The 17,060-nt window shown below is 36.8% G+C and overlaps 1 protein-coding gene across 1 annotated transcript; it reads left to right on the top strand.

The window, feature by feature from the left end:
* The first annotated feature begins 3,267 nt into the window (after nucleotides 1-3,267).
* Nucleotides 3,268-16,673, top strand: CDC23 (cell division cycle 23). The gene is made up of 16 exons (XM_010971684.2): nucleotides 3,268-3,443; nucleotides 3,529-3,601; nucleotides 5,100-5,237; nucleotides 6,492-6,534; nucleotides 7,031-7,136; nucleotides 7,228-7,360; nucleotides 8,914-9,091; nucleotides 9,175-9,272; nucleotides 9,418-9,499; nucleotides 13,319-13,472; nucleotides 13,593-13,712; nucleotides 14,044-14,119; nucleotides 14,450-14,511; nucleotides 15,200-15,278; nucleotides 15,356-15,475; nucleotides 15,677-16,673. The coding sequence occupies exons 1-16, from the start codon at nucleotides 3,283-3,285 to the stop codon at nucleotides 15,845-15,847; spliced, it is 1,794 nt and encodes a 597-aa protein (XP_010969986.1). The 5' UTR covers nucleotides 3,268-3,282; the 3' UTR covers nucleotides 15,848-16,673.
* Nucleotides 16,674-17,060: the final 387 nt, after the last annotated feature.

Genomic DNA, 17,060 nt, shown 5'->3' with positions numbered 1-17,060 from the left:
AAGTCATTCAATGAAACTGACTCTTCAGAATGAAAAAAAATCCCACCATTATTAAGGAATCTATCCTGTGGAAATAATCCAAAATTTTTGTGCACAAAGTTGCTCAATGTATCATAATTTAAAACATATGAGAAGTCAGTAATTCTATAAATATGTGACAATGAGAAACTTGAAAACTAAAAGATGCTATTTCTATTCAACTGAGTATTGTGTAATTTAAAAAAATTAGTTATGAAATTGTAAGATACAAGTCTAACACAAGGGATTGGTTATGTATATTTATGGTACAACAGTATAGTGAATTGTCTTGCAGCCTTTAAGAATATGTTGTAGAAAAATAATTATTAATATGGGAAAATGCTCATAGTGAATTATGTGACAAATGTGGGCAGCAAGACAGTATAAAGCTGTAAACACAGATAGATAAAAAAATACAAGAATCCACTGATTTCTTTGGGTGGGAATTGTATGGTAATGTTCAATTTATTTATTAATTTATTTATTTAATAGACTTTTTAAAAGTGCAGTTTTAGAGTCACAGCAAAATTGAGCACAAGTTACAGAAATTTCCCATATACTGCCTTCCCCATACATGCATATCTTCCCCCATTATCAACATTACCTATCAGAGTGCTTTTGTTACAATTGAAGAACCTGTATTGACACATCATTATTACTCAAAGTCTCTAGTTTACGTTAGGAGTCACTCTTGTGTTGTACATGAGTTTAGAGAAATGTGTAATGACATGTGTCTACCAATATAGTATCATACAGAGTCTTCTCACTGTCCTAAAAATACTCTGCCTATTTAACCCACCCTCCTCACTAACCCCTGGCAACCACTGATCTTTTTACTATCTCCATAGTTTTACCTTTTTGAGAATGTCATATAAGTGGAATCAAACAATACATAGACTTTTAAGATTGGCTTCTTTCAGTTAATAAAATATATATGTTTCCTCCATGTTTTTTCATGGCTTGATAGCTCATATCTTTTTAGTGCTGAATAGTATTCCATTGTCTGAATGTACCAGTTTATTTATTCATTCAGCTTCTAAAGGACATCTTGATTGTTTCCAAGTTTTGGTAGTTAGTAATAAAGCTGCTATAAATATCCATGCACAGGTTTTTGTGTGGATATGTTTTTAATTCCCTTGGCTAAATACCAAGGAGTAAGATTTATGCATCATATGATGAGTATATGTTTAGTTTTGTAAGAAACTGCCAAACTATTTTCCAAAGTGATTGTACATTTTGCATTCCTACCAGCAATGAATGAGAGTTCTTGTTGCTCCACAACCTTATCAGTACTCGGTGTTGCCAGTGTTCTGGATCTTGGCCATTCTAATAGGTGTATAGTAGTGTATTTATTTTTCTTTATGGATACTATATTCTTCAAGTTCTCTGCATTGACCATACATTATTTTTGTAATAGAAAAAATGCATTATAAGATAGAAATATGCAAAATCCATGTAAGGACTCGGCAGGGAGTGGGTGGTGGTGGTGGAGAAATAAAAATTATATAACATTACAAAGAAAAACATAATACAAAGTAATGATAGTATGAGAACAACTATAGTTTTAAAAATTGAACAAAAATTGTGTGAAAATTATATCCAATTTATCTTTTCATTTATTGGGACAAAAGACTGGCTACCTCCAAGAAGTGTTATTTATAGAGAAGTGCTTGCCAAGAGCCTCTTGAAATCATCTCTATTTTCTTATTATTTTAAAATAAAAACATAAAAATTATCAAATTATAGGGGGGAGGGTAGAGCTCAGTGGTAGAGCACATGCCTAGCATGTACAAGGTCCTGGGTTCAATCCCTAGTACCTCTGTTAAAATAAATTAAAAACTCAGTTACCTCTCCCCTAAAAAAGAACAAACAATTTTAAAAAATTATAAAATTATAGACAGTTACAAAAATAAACAAAATTTTAAAAGGCAAGAGGGGTGGGTATAGCTGGTATAGCTTAGTGGTAGAGCATGTACTTAGCATGCATGAGGTACTGGGTTCAATCCTCAGTACCTCCACTAAAAAACAAACACTAAAAATAAGAATAAAAGTTTAAAAAAGGCAAAATATAAGAATTCTAAACATGTCATTAAAGCATTATCTGACTCTCTAAATAACGCCATAAACAGTTACATTGCATGACAATACTATGTCAGTATTTACTCAGTTTACATTCAGTATATATATAATGGGAAGACGTATGGTATAATGTAATTCTTGTATTTGCTAACAGATAATGTTCTTTTCTTAGATTATAAATTTAAAACAAATATATAGCGTGCATCACTTCTGAACATGAAAAAAGTAGGATTTTGCCTTCATATACTGTATAGTATGGTGCAATAAAGCTAACTTTATAATACAATCTTTAATAATGTTAATCTAAACAACATGCTTTACCTAAAAGTACTTAGGTATAACACACAAAGAATGACAGAATGGTTTAAAAAAAATTCCCAAAGGAGTTGGCAAAACCAGTTGTTACTATGAAAGGGTTAGAAACAAAACAAGGTTGAAAACGTTCATGTAATGTTTAAGAACTCTGGGTTTTGGAGTCAGAGCTGGGTTATAAACTAGACTCTATTCTGGAGTGATTGAAACTTTCCGAGGTTTCGTTTACTTATCTGTAAAATTGGAATGACAACAAATAGCACAGAGCTGTTTTAATGGTTAAACCAGATTATGTAAAATTATAGAAACTGTCCCAAGGTAAGCCCTCAATAAATGTTAATTATCTTCCCCCACGGGACAAGAAAGAGGGTGGATAAAGAGGATGAATTCTCCACCTGTGGCCATACAGCTTCCTCCCTTAAGGGAAAATCTAGAGGACACCAGAAATCCTTGCTAGACACATAACATCACTTCGTCATCCAGTAGCACAGAATCTGCCACGAACTACACTCTGTCTTTAGTCCAATCACATCACTCCTAAAATGCAGGGCATTTTCCAATCTGCACTCTTGCGCGTACACCCAACCCTAGCTCCCCAGTCCACTTTTCCCAGTTACCCATTCCTCTCCGCCCCGCCCAGAAATCGTGACTTTCCCTTCTCTTTCCCGTTCTAACTTTCCCGCCCCAGGAGCTCTTGGCCAATTGGAGATGTAATTGCTTCTTCTTTCTCGGCCTCTAAGTGACGTTACGAGAAGAGCTATCTCTGATTGGTTTTTCCAGAGCAAGGGCCCGCCAATAACAGGCAGACTTTTTTGGTGTAGCCCAACAGCTAGTATTATCGCTGGTGATTGGCCGGAGTGCTGAGACGCGAAAATGGCTGCCAGCTCCTCTGTAGTCCCGGTGGCCGCGACCGCTGCTGTGGTGCCGGTCCTGTCATCCAGCGCTGATTTCTCAAATTTGCGGGAAATTAAAAAGCAGCTGCTACTCATCGCAGGCCTTACCCGGGAGCGGGGCCTACTGCACAGTAGCAAATGGTGAGATGTCGGGGTCCGAGGGGACCAGGCTTGGATCCTTGGCCTTGGGGATCTTGAGGTGATTCAGTTTGTGTGGATGTTCCAGGTCTGCCGAGTTGGCCTTCTCCCTCCCGGCGTTGCCTCTGTCCGAGCTGCAGCCTCCACCGCCTGTTACAGAGGTAAGGAGGTCTTCACAGCAAGCGCTCCCCATCATCTGAAGAAATACTGAGTGCCTTGTCACGGGAGGGGAGCATACTGCTTAGTAGGAATGTTTGTAGAGGAAACATTTAACGAACTGAGTGTTTTATGCGATTTTATCTGTATGATTTTGCTACACTTTGAAAGATTTAGTAGTGCTCTTACTTAAGCTGGAGAAAATTAGTAAACAATCTTTGCTTAAGATTTTAGCCTTTTAGGTTTTTTACCCCAACTTAGACAATATTCATAAAGAGGAGACAAATAAAAGGTTTTTCCAACAATGCGAAACTGGTTTTGGATCCAGACAGTTCTGGATTCAAATCTCAGTCATACTAGTGACTTTTGGCATCTTACCTAATTAACCTTACAAGCCACAGTTTCATTATCTGTGAAATGCAGATAATAGTATTTACTTTATGGGGATATTGAGGGAACTAAATGAGACAATACATTTTAATGCATGATCTATAGTATATATGTTTACATAGTCTGTGTAGTGTGAAAGATTTTCATCATAATCCATTTAGTTTTTCCTGAAGATGCCATTTCTTGATCCTCCCCAGCCCCTGTGCTTAAAAACAATGAATATTCCTTAATCCAAAAGGTATAATGCAGGTGAGAGGGGCGGGGGAAGAAATAAGCATATGGTGAGTGAGTGTAGAAAGGGCCACCAGAATCCTAAGCTGAATGACCACATTTAGGCCATGTTCATCTAATGAAGAAAACATTGAGTATGTTTTGGTTACACTTTTGTCCTGGTAATACTTGAGCAAGAAGGATGAGGAGAATGAAATTATTGAAGTTTTAATCAACTTATTTCTAGAATGTGGGAGGATTGTATGTTTTTACCTTGAATGTGCATTGTTTCTTTTTTTTTTTTTACATAGAGAATTATAGCTGTGTTTTATGCTTTTGCAATACTAACATGTCAAAACTTTTCTTGAAGTAGAAAAAATATGAGTAATTGCACAGTATAGTGCATTTATGTAGGAATTTAAAACCCTGGAGAAGGAAGGGAATGTCACGAATTAAAGCCAAATATTTTTTATGATTTTTTTCACTTTTTATTTATGCCAAATCTGTATTACTCGGTCCACTTTGCAGATGGCGGAATTGAATACTCAGAGAAGCTTAGTAACTTCCCTACTAATGTCATGAAACCTGGAAATCAAGGAGTCAGAGTTTAAATCCAAGTCCCTAACACTAAAGTCTATGCAACTTCCTACTACATTTGCAGAAACAATACAAGTTTCTGGGTGTGTTGGTTGTTTTTTTTAATTTTAATTTCCCCCCCAGCTTTTTATTTTTGAAAAAAAAAAGTTCTATGACTTTACTTAGTAAATAAATAAATAAACAAATATTAGGTTTTGGGGAATGAATAGGGAAATAATTATTTTTTCTTACATCTTGAAATTAATTAATATGCTTCTTGAATTTGAACTATAGTTGTCCACTTACATAAACTTGTCTCTTTTTTAGGAGGATGCCCAGGATATGGATGCTTACACACTGGCCAAGGCCTACTTTGACGTTAAAGAATATGATCGGGCAGCACATTTCCTGCATGGTTGCAATAGCAAGAAAGCCTATTTCCTGTACATGTATTCTAGATATCTGGTGAGGGCCACTTTAAGATGTCATTCTGCCTTCAGTGAAGCATCCATATTTAGAACCCCAGTGGAAAAAGTTTAATCTTTTAAATAGCTTAGCAATAGTCTACTTGGTGAATGTACTTTATAAATACTTAATAATAAAGAAGATATCAGGCGAGAGTGGAGGAATAAATCGGGAGTTCGGGATTTGCAGATACTAACTACTATATATAAAATACATGAATGGCAAGGTCCTACTGTATAGCACAGGGAACTATTTTCAATACCTTGTAATAGCCTATAATAGACTATAATGAAAAATATGAAAAGGAGTATGTGTGTGTATGTGTATGTATATATATATATATATATATAAAAACTGTGTATGTATATGTGTGTATGTGTATGTATATATATATATATATATATATATATATATATATATATATATATATATATATATATAAACTGAATCACTATGCTGTGCACCAGAGATTAACACAACATTGTAAAGTGATCGTACTTCAGTTAAAAAAAAGAAGATACCATAAGTAAAGTTAAAAAAAATGATGGCATGAAAGGAAATATAAAAATATTGATAATGTTCATTATTGACAAAGTTGTGGGGTAGTAGACCCTGTATTTTGGGAGTAAAAGTTCATACAGCCATTTTGGAAGTTAATTTTGGCAGACTAGGTCAATTTGAAATACTGTGACCAAACAATTCTTTAAGAAACTGAACTGGTTCACCAATAGAAATACTTTAATATGTACACAAGGACATGTACAGCACTGTTCAGTGAAGTTTTTTTTTGTAGTAGCCAAAAAGAGTCAACAATCCAAATATTTGTTAGTCAAGAAATTCATTGTTAATTTTTGCCTGAAGTATTCTTTGATATGATGTTGCAAAATTATGATTTTCTACTCCAGCACTCTTTATATTTACTACTCTCCACTTGAGTAGTAAATTCTGCTCTAAGCAAGAGCCTATCTTCCCCCTTCTCCACTTATTTATGTATTTATCTAGTTATCAGTTTGGTCTCAAAGATTCCTATATTTTTAATTGTTTATAATTCATTACTGTACTTAATCATTTTGGTACTCAAATTATTCCAAATTTGGCCAGTAGGATCCCCTGAGTAGGTATGTAAAATTAGTGACCAATAGTAGATGTCATTTTGGTTGGACTTGGGCCCTTTAGGTTGGATCAGGCTGCTAGTTTTAGAACATATTTCAAAATAAACTAAAAAAAGACCTATTTATTGATTTTCTCTTACAGTCTGGAGAAAAGAAGAAGGATGATGAAACAGTTGATAGTCTAGGTATGAATTTCTTTCTCTTACTTTTTGTACTAAAGCAGGGGTTGCAAACTCAAATCCCTATAGGAGCTGTGCAGGTAATATAAACATGGGAAGTGGACTGAGGAGGATTCCACAGATTGGAGAGTACTGCTGGTTGGTTGTCACCCAGCTGCCTCTGAGGGCTGCCTTGGAATGTGTGCCTGATGTTGTCAGGGGCTTTCTTCCCCTGGCACTACCCTGTTCTCCACATTTTTGGTTGAGGTTTCTGATTTTTAAACATAGATAACTAATTCAACTTTTAAAAAACCTGTGTAAGCCTAATAAAATATGACTGCAGACCAGTTATCAGTTGCGGTTTTGGTAGTAAAGCAAATGGATTGTGTAAGATGTCACTGGCCTCTTTTGAGTGTTCGCTGAAGTTCCAGGTATAACTTTGTTTGATACCACAAGGAGTATCTAGGTCTCTGAAATGAAAAGCATCAGTCTTCCCTTACATCAGAAACTATTTCTTTCCTAGGCCCCCTGGAGAAAGGACAAGTGAAAAATGAGGCTCTTAGAGAATTGAGAGTGGAGCTCAGCAAAAAACACCAGGCTCGGGAACTTGATGGATTTGGCCTTTATCTGTAAGCGTTACAATAATTTGGAACTTGTATAAGATATTCTAAGTAGGGGGGAGATATTATTAACTTCTGTGATTGTTTCCTTCTTTCCTAGGTATGGTGTGGTGCTTCGAAAGCTGGACTTGGTGAAAGAGGCCATTGATGTATTTGTGGAGGCTACTCATGTTTTGCCTTTGCACTGGGGAGCCTGGCTAGAACTCTGTAACTTGATTACAGACAAGGAGATGGTAAATTGAGATGAGCTATGTGAAAATTTTTCTACTCCAAGCCTTATGTAATTTTTTAATAATGGGGTCAGGGGAGAAAGAGTTTTGCTGAACCTCTCCTTATAGCTAGCTCTTGGCTCTTTCTCTGGTCTCTTTCACTGTTGAGATTTAGGTCTTTATTTGAAAGAGTAATGTCTAGCTCTTGTTCAGTAGTTGCTGTTTGATTTGCATCTGGCTGTATCAGAATATCTTTTTATATTCATGTTTTCACATTCAAGTTTTTATAATTTGTTTTATAGACTTAAGTGCTATTATAATTTCTCTCCTAATTCCAAAGGTGATATAGGAAAGGTTTCTCTGATATCAAAGATTGTATTAAAAATGTTTTTAAGGTGTCTTCTGAGCTGCCATAGGACTCTGTAAAGATTTAGAAATTTGTTAATTAATGAAATAATGTATATGAGTTTGCTTTATAAACTGCAGTCATTTTATTAGTCATTGTTAGAGGCCATTGTCTGCAGAGTTTATTTTGCTGTTCTTCAATAATTAATAGACACAACACACTTTCTTTTGTTGGCTTTAAAGAACCAAAGGCTGGTTGATTTCCCCCAGTAATGATACATGCTACTGAATCTGTGTCTGAAATCTTAACTTCAGTTTATTTGTATTCACCTATCTCTAGGTGCCTACTAGACTTTCATTGAAAGTTTGTTTTATCTCTGAACTCAAAATATGCAAAACTTAGTTTCTTATCTTGCCTACCAAATTCTCTTTTCCTCTCATCTTGATGAACTCTCATTAGTATCACTGTTTCTCAAGACACCCAGTCTTGATGCCTCAGAGGTATATTTTGTCTCTTCTCTCTCTTATCTCCCTTTATCTACTCAGTTATCAGACATTGCCATGATTTCCTTCTTATCTGCACCTCTTTTCTTGGTTTCCTTTGCCATCTTGGTTATCATCTCAAATTTGGATTACTTATAAGTAATAGATAGTTTCTATCTGGCTTTCCCAGTTTTATACTCCCGTTTCCAAGCCATCCTGCATATTGTTTCCAAACTTATTCTTAAAGCAGTCATTTCACTGTGTCGTTCTCTTGTCAAAAATTGCAGTGGTTTCCTATTGTATCCCACATCCTGTTGTACCATAGGACCCATCCTATCAGTCAGTCTTATTTTTCCACTACTTCCCAGCACATAGTCTCCCCTCAAACCAAGCTAGTTGCCTCATCCTATTCACTCATACTCATCATGACTGTTTTTCCTCTATGTTGTTACCCTTGCCTAGAATGTTGTCTTTTTTCTCTTCCCCTCTCTTTTTCTATTCGATTTCTACCCATCCTCTAAGGCTCATTTCAAATTCTCTTTTCTTTGAGGCTTTTCAAATTAGACCATTCTTCCCTATTATGCTTGTAAGTCCTACTCACTTAATTGAACTACCCTGTGTTCATTATTAGGTGCTGTAATAAAATTTTGGTGATAAATTCTTTTAGACAATAAAGATAGTTCCTTGGATGTTCATTTGGGAGAGAGGTCAACGTATATTAAATGTGTCCCTCTCTCTCCTGCTGCCAGCTGAAGTTCCTGTCTTTGCCAGACACCTGGATGAAAGAGTTTTTTCTGGCTCATATATACACAGAGTTGCAGTTGATAGAGGAGGCCCTGCAAAAGTATCAGAATCTCATTGATGTGGGCTTCTCTAAGAGCTCATATATTGTTTCCCAAATTGCAGTTGCCTATCACAATATCAGAGGTGAGTGAATAAGGACAATGAAATACCTTCAGACTCTGAAGGTAGCACCGTGTTGTTTTCTGAACTCTATCTTCTTTCTGCAGATATCGACAAAGCCCTCTCTATTTTTAATGAGCTAAGGAAACAAGACCCTTACAGGATTGAAAATATGGACACATTCTCCAACCTTCTTTATGTCAGGGTGAGCTGCTGCCTTTGCTCGAACTTGATTAAGCTCTTTTGTGCTTTAATCTCCTGGGTTGGATTGTCACCTAGTAGCATTAGCTACAAGAAAAATAATACAGGGGTTCCTTTTTCATACTTAGATTGTCTTTCTTTTCTTTCAGAGCATGAAGTCTGAGTTGAGTTACCTGGCTCACAACCTCTGTGAGATTGATAAATATCGTGTAGAAACATGCTGTGTAATTGGTAAGAGTCATTACTTCTTAAAAGATTTATCTTTATTGTAAGTAATACAGATGTAAAAATAACAACAAAAGAAAAATTTCAAAGAAAAGAAAATTGTATACAATAGAATATGAAAGCTCACTGTAACCCCACTCCCAAGAGTGCTTGGTGAGTATGACTCTAGAATATTCTGTGAATACTGAAAATGTGTGGTGCGTGTGTGTGTGTGTGTGTGCGCGTGTAGGGTTTGCTTACAAAAACTGTTATCAGTGTACACGCTGCTTTGTAACTTCCTTTTTTTAAACTTAACAATGTATCTTTTCATGTTAGTACATCCAGAGTTGTATTATTTTTGATGGCTATTTAGTATTTTATTATATAGATGTGCCATTATTTATTTTTAATCATTTTCTATTATATAAGTTTTAGCTAGTCTTAATATAAAAATTGTCTCAGGAAACATCTTTATATGTGTACATTTATTTTTGCATGTTTTTGTAACTGTTTCTGTGTCAGAAGTTCCTAGCAGTGTAAGGCTGGGTCAGAAGTGTGTATATTTTAAACTTCAATATTACCTAAATGTTTGTAAGAATTTCCAATCCTATGAAAAGAGGTGAGGGTACCTGTTTCTCTGTATTAGTGTGTCTCAGTCTTGGTACTGTTGAAATTTTGGGCTGATAATTTTTTTGTCTAGGGCTGTCTTATACATTGCAGGGTGTTGGCGGTATCCTTAGCCTCTATCCATTCAATGCCAGTAACCCCTTTCTCCCAGTTGTGACAACCAGAAATGTTTGCAGATACAACCAGATAACCTCTTGGGGTCAGAATCATCCCTGGTTGAGAACCATGGCCCAGTGTACTTGGCCACACTAGTAAAGCCTGGTAATTAGTCAACACAAACAGATGAATAAAAGTAAGCTTGGTTGGTTGTTATTGAAAGCCTGGGTTCCCTGGAGATGAAAGACCGTATTCCTGGGTCTTTGGTGACACTGCATTTAGATCATACATTTGTACTTTTCTAGGTCAGGATGTTGTTAATAAACTGATAGAATTTCTTTTTTTTTGTTTTGTTTTATTTTGTTTTTAATTGAAGTACAGTCGACCTGCTACAATGCTGTACCAGTTTCTGTAGTACAGCATAGAGAGAATTTCAATTCAATCATTCAGTAAATTTTTCTAGCCCTTGAGGAATTTGTAGTCTAGTGTGGGAAATAAACATTAAACAAACTAGTAAGTCCTAAGGGAACATAGGTAGGAGGAACAAATGGTCTTTTCAGTATCAGAGTGTTATGAATGAAGTATAATGTCCGTTAAGATGAGGATGGAACTCTACTTTATTCAGAAAACATCTTTTGAGCATCTGAGTGCCAGGCACTGTGCTTTGTATTGCAATACCTACCCTGATTACTACCGAGGAAGACCAATAAGAAACAACTATAACACAGTGGGTTGAGTGTTATCGTTTAGAGAAACATAGGATGCTATGAGAGTACATAGGAAAGGTATCTAATCCAGTCTGATTAGGGAAGACTTCTTGAGAAGGTGGTGCTTGAAGGATGTGAAGTGAAAGTTCAGTAAGGGAGGAGAAGAATTGGCTTGGGAAGGGCATTGCAGTGCACAGGCTTTGAAGTGTGAGACACATTGTGCTTCAAATAGTTCAGTGTCCTGAAGCATGGTGTGGGAGGTGGCAATGTACAAAAGGGGCCAGATCTTGAAGAGTCTTTTATGCCTTGCTGAAAGTTTGGATTTTATTCTTAAGGCAGTAGCAGTCTTCTGAAGGATTTCAAACTAGACAGTGATAAATGTTTTCAGGTTTTCATTTTCAAATCATAGCAGAAGACGGTGTACTGGAAGGATTAGAAAAAGGCAAGACTAGAGGCAGGGAGACCTTCTTAAAAATCTTTAGCAATAATCCGTTCTAGGGTAGATGAGAGCCCAAGCGGAGGTATTGGCAGGTGGAATGGAGAGAGGCTATTGTACTTAGAAGATATTTAGGAAGTAGAACAAGCAGGAATTGGTGACTGGGTAACCAGATTGATAACAGTGTCCTTTACTTGAAGAAAGGAAACAGAAGGAGGGGAGATAATGAACTGTTCTTTTTTTTCAGCCTATTAACTTAAAGCCAGTTAAAATCAAAGGATACATATACATGAAATGTAATGATTAGGAGTGCCTTTTTTTCTTTTAATAATTATTTAATTTGTAAACTTCTTAATGAACTGTGTTTTTTTCCCCAGTAAACTTGTAATGCCTAGCAAAGTTCCTGACATATGGTCAATAAATGTTCGTTGAATTCAGCTCACCAACCTTAAAAATTATGAATAAGGAACCTTAGGTATGACAAAAAGTATACTTCAGCTTTCACATTATAGCCAGTTCAGAGGAAGTGAAAAGAGAAAGAAGGATGGAGAGAAGAAAAGAAACTGAAGACCTGAGAAAGAATGACATAGTAGAGTGATGGTGATGGCAAGAATCTCCTCCTTGTTTAGTCCTTGCTTCTGCTTTTATGTCTTGATGTGAATTGATTGCTTCTTTCTGCATCTTTTATGGAGTCTCAGTCTCTGAGAGACAGTGTTACAAAACACAGCGTATACTGCACTACAGCATAGTTAAGATTTGGACTCCGGAACCAAACTGCCTGAGTTTAAATCTTGATTTTGCTACTAACTAGCTGTGTGACCTTGAACTCAATTTCTCTGTGCTGTAGTTTCCTCATCCATAAGGGGATAATAACAGTTGAACCTTCTCTCCTGTGTGTGAGGATTAAGTAAATTAATACATACAAGCACTTATAACAATGTAAGTTGCCCACCCACATTGTAATCATTCAATACGTTTTAACTGTTCCGACTGGTCAAAAAAATATTTTTTTTGAAGTAACATATGTATAAGGATATTTATTGTCATAGTTACAATAGCAAAAGATTTGAAACCACATGAATGTTCAATACAAAAAATCTTATCTACTTTATCTTTGCCCAAAACTTGCCTGTTCTGACTTCCTTAATATCTCCTTTGTCATCCTGACTCTTTTTGCATCTTAGGTACCCTTGCTACCACTACTACATTTCTCCTATTCTACACAAAAGTTAACCTTTGGTCACTCTGCCTAGAGTCTGTTTCTTCTCCTGTCTCTGGGTCCGAGTCAGTGGTAGAAGGAAGGCTATCCTTGTATAGGACATAAAGCCCTCCACCTTGCTTTTTTTCCCAGGTGAACTTGAATGATCATAAATGATCAGTTACAGGATATAAACAACCATTATAAATGATTTCTCCTGAATCAAACTGATGGCTGAATCTAGATAGATTGAAAAAAAATAAAAACAATAGATATATAGAAGTTTTATTACTTGGTTTTTACCAAAACAGAATCATATTATATATATATTTAATTGCTCTGCGATTTGCTTTTTTCGCTTGGCAGTATGTCATGATCTCTGTAAGTCTGTATACACATCTAAATCCATTTTTTTATCTAGTTTATGCTCGTGTAATTTATACATAAAAGAGATTTTTTCAAAGTACAGGGTTTTTTTTTTTTACTTGCTATACCCTCTCTCCTTTAAAGTACTTGTGTTAGCGTGTTTCATGCCACGTAAAAATATTTATACGCATATGCAGGGTTTAGTGGGCAATTTGCATACAAAAATAGGGTCATATTATATACATTTCTCTGCATTTTACATTTGTCATTCAACAATATCTTGTGAAAAATCCCTCCAAGTCTTGGTATAGGTCTAATTTTTTTCTTTTTTAAAAAGTTGTGGTATAGTCGATTTACAATATTATATTAGTTTCAGGTATACATATATATGTTTTGTTTGTTTGTTTTTCTATCAGGCAATTATTATAGTTTGCGTTCTCAGCACGAGAAGGCAGCCCTGTATTTCCAGAGAGCCCTGAAATTAAATCCTCGGTATCTTGGGGCCTGGACACTGATGGGACATGAGTACATGGAAATGAAGAACACATCTGCTGCTATTCAGGCTTATAGGTGAGCTTTTAGTTGGAGGGTGAGATGGAGCAGATTGGTGTGATGTTAGAAGCCTCTATTGAGCCTGCAAGTTGCTAACTTTGATTCTGCCCTCTTACCAGTCTTTAGTTTATTTCATAGGCATGCCATTGAGGTCAATAAGCGGGACTACAGAGCCTGGTATGGCCTTGGGCAGACCTATGAAATCCTTAAGATGCCATTTTATTGTCTTTATTATTACAGACGGGCCCACCAGCTTCGGTAAGTCTGGCCACTCAATGATGTGTTTGTTGTGGGAAGGGCTGATACTTTTCTTTGTCTTTTTGATAGCTAGTGAACAATCACAGTGAATGGTTTTGACTCTTAGAGACCTGAGTTTTAAACTTGCCATATGCTGTTTGGTCATTTTTATGTAGTGTATTCTAATGGGTTAGTAGTATAATTATGAATACAAAGTATAATTATATGAAGTAGTGAACTAAAGCCCTTTCTTGTCATAGAATTGACATAGTGGTGGTGGTGGTTCCTCGAGGGAGGACTTTAGTTCTCTATAAAGTCTTTGCTCAGACTTTCTGTTCTTCTTCTCTCTCAGGCCCAATGATTCCCGTATGCTAGTCGCTTTAGGAGAATGTTATGAGAAACTCAATCAACTAGTGGAAGCCAAAAAGGTACCTGAAATTGGGTCCTAGAGACTTTGAGAGGAAATCTGCTGTTTAGATGAGGGGTTGGGCTGTGTTTCATTTTCCTTCATTCTGATCTGTCTACAAAGGGAAGTCTGAATATTTATAGATGCATAGGTGATGTACAGTACAGTGGGACAGACATCATCAATGGGAATGTTAGTAGGTAGCTTGTATTTATCAATCAACTCTAGTAAAAATGCTTTATATTCTGCAATTCTGAACATCTGGGAGGCTTGCAGGACCTGAGCCTCTGTGATTAGTCATGGCACATGGGGCAGTGGTTGAAGTGACCAGTTTTTTGGGTTTTTTTGACAGTGTTATTGGAGAGCTTACGCCGTGGGAGATGTGGAGAAAATGGCTCTGGTGAAACTGGCAAAGTGAGTGAAAGAGTGAAATGCTATTGATATTTCTGTAGACTTCTCTGGTATGGCAGATCCTGCATGTTCTAGAGGCATCCTACATGAGTATAGGGATGTAGCATGGTGTATGAGTACTGATCTGGAAATTTAGCCATCTTGACTTGAGAGAATGCAACTTCTCTTTGAGAGGGAATTGCTTTCCCGTCAGGCAAGGGATCGAAAATGAATTGAAAGAAATGAAGTGAAATTTTCAAGTTAGAGCAGTCTAGGAAGACTACTTTAGGTATTGATCTTTTCCTGATAAGTCCTGGGAAAATAAAGAGTAAGTCAGAAATAGTAGGGAAAGTGGTTCTTAAATGCAGTTTTATTCCTGCTGGTTCTTTTCTTCATTCTTATAAATAATCTGAATTGCTTGGTATCTTTTCTTAATCTCACTCATGGTATTAACAGGGAATTTTTGCAATGGTGTATTATCCAACTTCAGTAATTTACTGACTTTCCCTCCCTCACCAGTAGCAGAGTAATCATTCTAAGCTTTGATGAAGTAACTATCACCTCTGTGCACTAATATTATTCTGGGTCCCATTGTGCCGTTTTACTTGTCTGTGCATTGTCATTTTTTTGTCTTAATTGTGTGCTTTTATTTTTTTAATCACTAGCTTGCTTTGAGTTCTGATTTGTACTTAAAGACCAATTTCTTTTGTAGGCTTCATGAACAGTTGACTGAGTCAGAACAGGCAGCCCAGTGTTACATCAAATACATCCAAGATATCTATTCGTGTGGGGTATGTGTCATGAGCATGAGAATTGGGTTGCTAATCTTACTCTTATCACCTCAGTCATTCCTGTTTTCCTTATCTAGGAAATAGTGGAACACTTAGAGGAGAGCACTGCTTTCCGCTATCTGGCCCAGTACTATTTTAAGTGCAAGCTGTGGGATGAAGCTTCAACTTGTGCCCAAAAGTGTTGTGCATTCAATGATGTGAGTATCAGTTCTTTAATCAAAGGCTTGGATTTTAGGTTCAAACACGTGATCTTTACTATGATCTGGGGGTGGGGGTGGATAAGGAGGTAAGTGGAAAGCCTACCTTGTTCTTTGGAATTTTATAGGGCAGTGTTTTAGAACCAGTTGTTGAGAACAGCCTTGGACATACTTTGATACATTTGTCTGACTTTGTTTCAGACCCGAGAAGAAGGTAAGGCCTTGCTCCGGCAAATCCTACAGCTTCGGAACCAAGGCGAGACTCCCTCCACAGAGATGCCTGCTCCCTTTTTCCTCCCTGCTTCACTGTCTGCTAACAACACTCCCACACGCAGAGTTTCTCCACTCAACCTGTCTTCAGTCACACCATAGTTGGCTACTTTCAAGCCAGCACATTGCCAGACCCATATTAAGCCTTACCTTCATGTAAAGAACAGCCACATCTATTCTTCCAAGGACCTCAGTTCTTTTTGTTTGTACAAAAGGAACAGCTCCTTGGGGACAGTTTATAGAATCACCTTCAGAGTAGACTGACAGAAGAATCCTGGCAGGAAACAGACACTGTCTTTTGCCAGTTTGAAGCACTTCTATCTCCCTTCTGTTCAGAGTGGCTACAGATCTTGGCCTTTTTCCCAGACCTCCCCCTGCCCCCAAATCCCTTTAACAGCACTTTAGCACAGGCAGTGCTACAGGAATAAAGTTTTAATGCTGCTGGGAGCAGATTTCCTTAGTGAGGCAAAGAAGGAAGGGAGAAAAGTTGGCCCCCTCTACCCTCTGCTGGCAGTAGGGCACTGGATACCCTAGGAAGGTCAAGGCACTGGATAGACATGACTCATCCTTTTTTTATTTGCTGAGCATGACTATTCTGATGTCAGAGATTAGGTTTAAATGGAGTGAAGCTGTATGTTTGTTCTTACTAGGGAGCCATTCTTCCAAAACATGGTTTTGAGGAGTCTCCTAGAAGCTTTCAAGTTGTAAGTAATTTACTGGAGTTGAAGGGGCAAAAAGAATCTCAGAGCATGGAGCTGCTGATGGCTCCTACTAAGGGGAAAAGATGTCTATAGAGTTAGCTGTACCCTTACTAAAACAAAGTAAGAAAGTTTCACGGACTTTTGGGAGTGATAACTTTTGTGACTGACTGTACAAATAAGAATAAACTCTTCAAGTTGTTCTGTTTTAATAAATATTTTTGATGTAATTATGTTTTTTTTTAAACCCCTCTCTCCAACAGAATTTTTTTTTTCCCAGCCTTCACCTATTAGGCAAGGTAAAGGGAATCAGTCTTGCTTTGCTTTCAGACAGTTTCAGGCCTGTACATGTGTATTCAGTAGGAGGTAATATGCTATGACTATAATATCTACTGTAATGAATTTGTACAGTAGATGCTATGGGTTATTCTGAGCTCAGGACCCACCCTTCTTTAATTCTTGTTCCAGAACAAGTTTGTTACCCATTCACCTGCTAATGCATGACACTTCATTTTATATTAAGGAAGGTTTAGAATATCTAATGGCCCTTGAATTCATTTCTTACCAAGCTTTTCTTTACTTTCTTTATGGTTACATCATGCCTGTGCAAAGTTCCC

The sequence above is a fragment of the Camelus bactrianus genome, chromosome 3 (assembly GCF_048773025.1).
Source record: "Camelus bactrianus isolate YW-2024 breed Bactrian camel chromosome 3, ASM4877302v1, whole genome shotgun sequence".
Taxonomy (NCBI): Eukaryota; Metazoa; Chordata; class Mammalia; order Artiodactyla; family Camelidae; genus Camelus; species Camelus bactrianus.
Note: the sequence above shows the minus strand (reverse complement) of the source record. Positions and strands in the feature narration are given on the sequence as shown.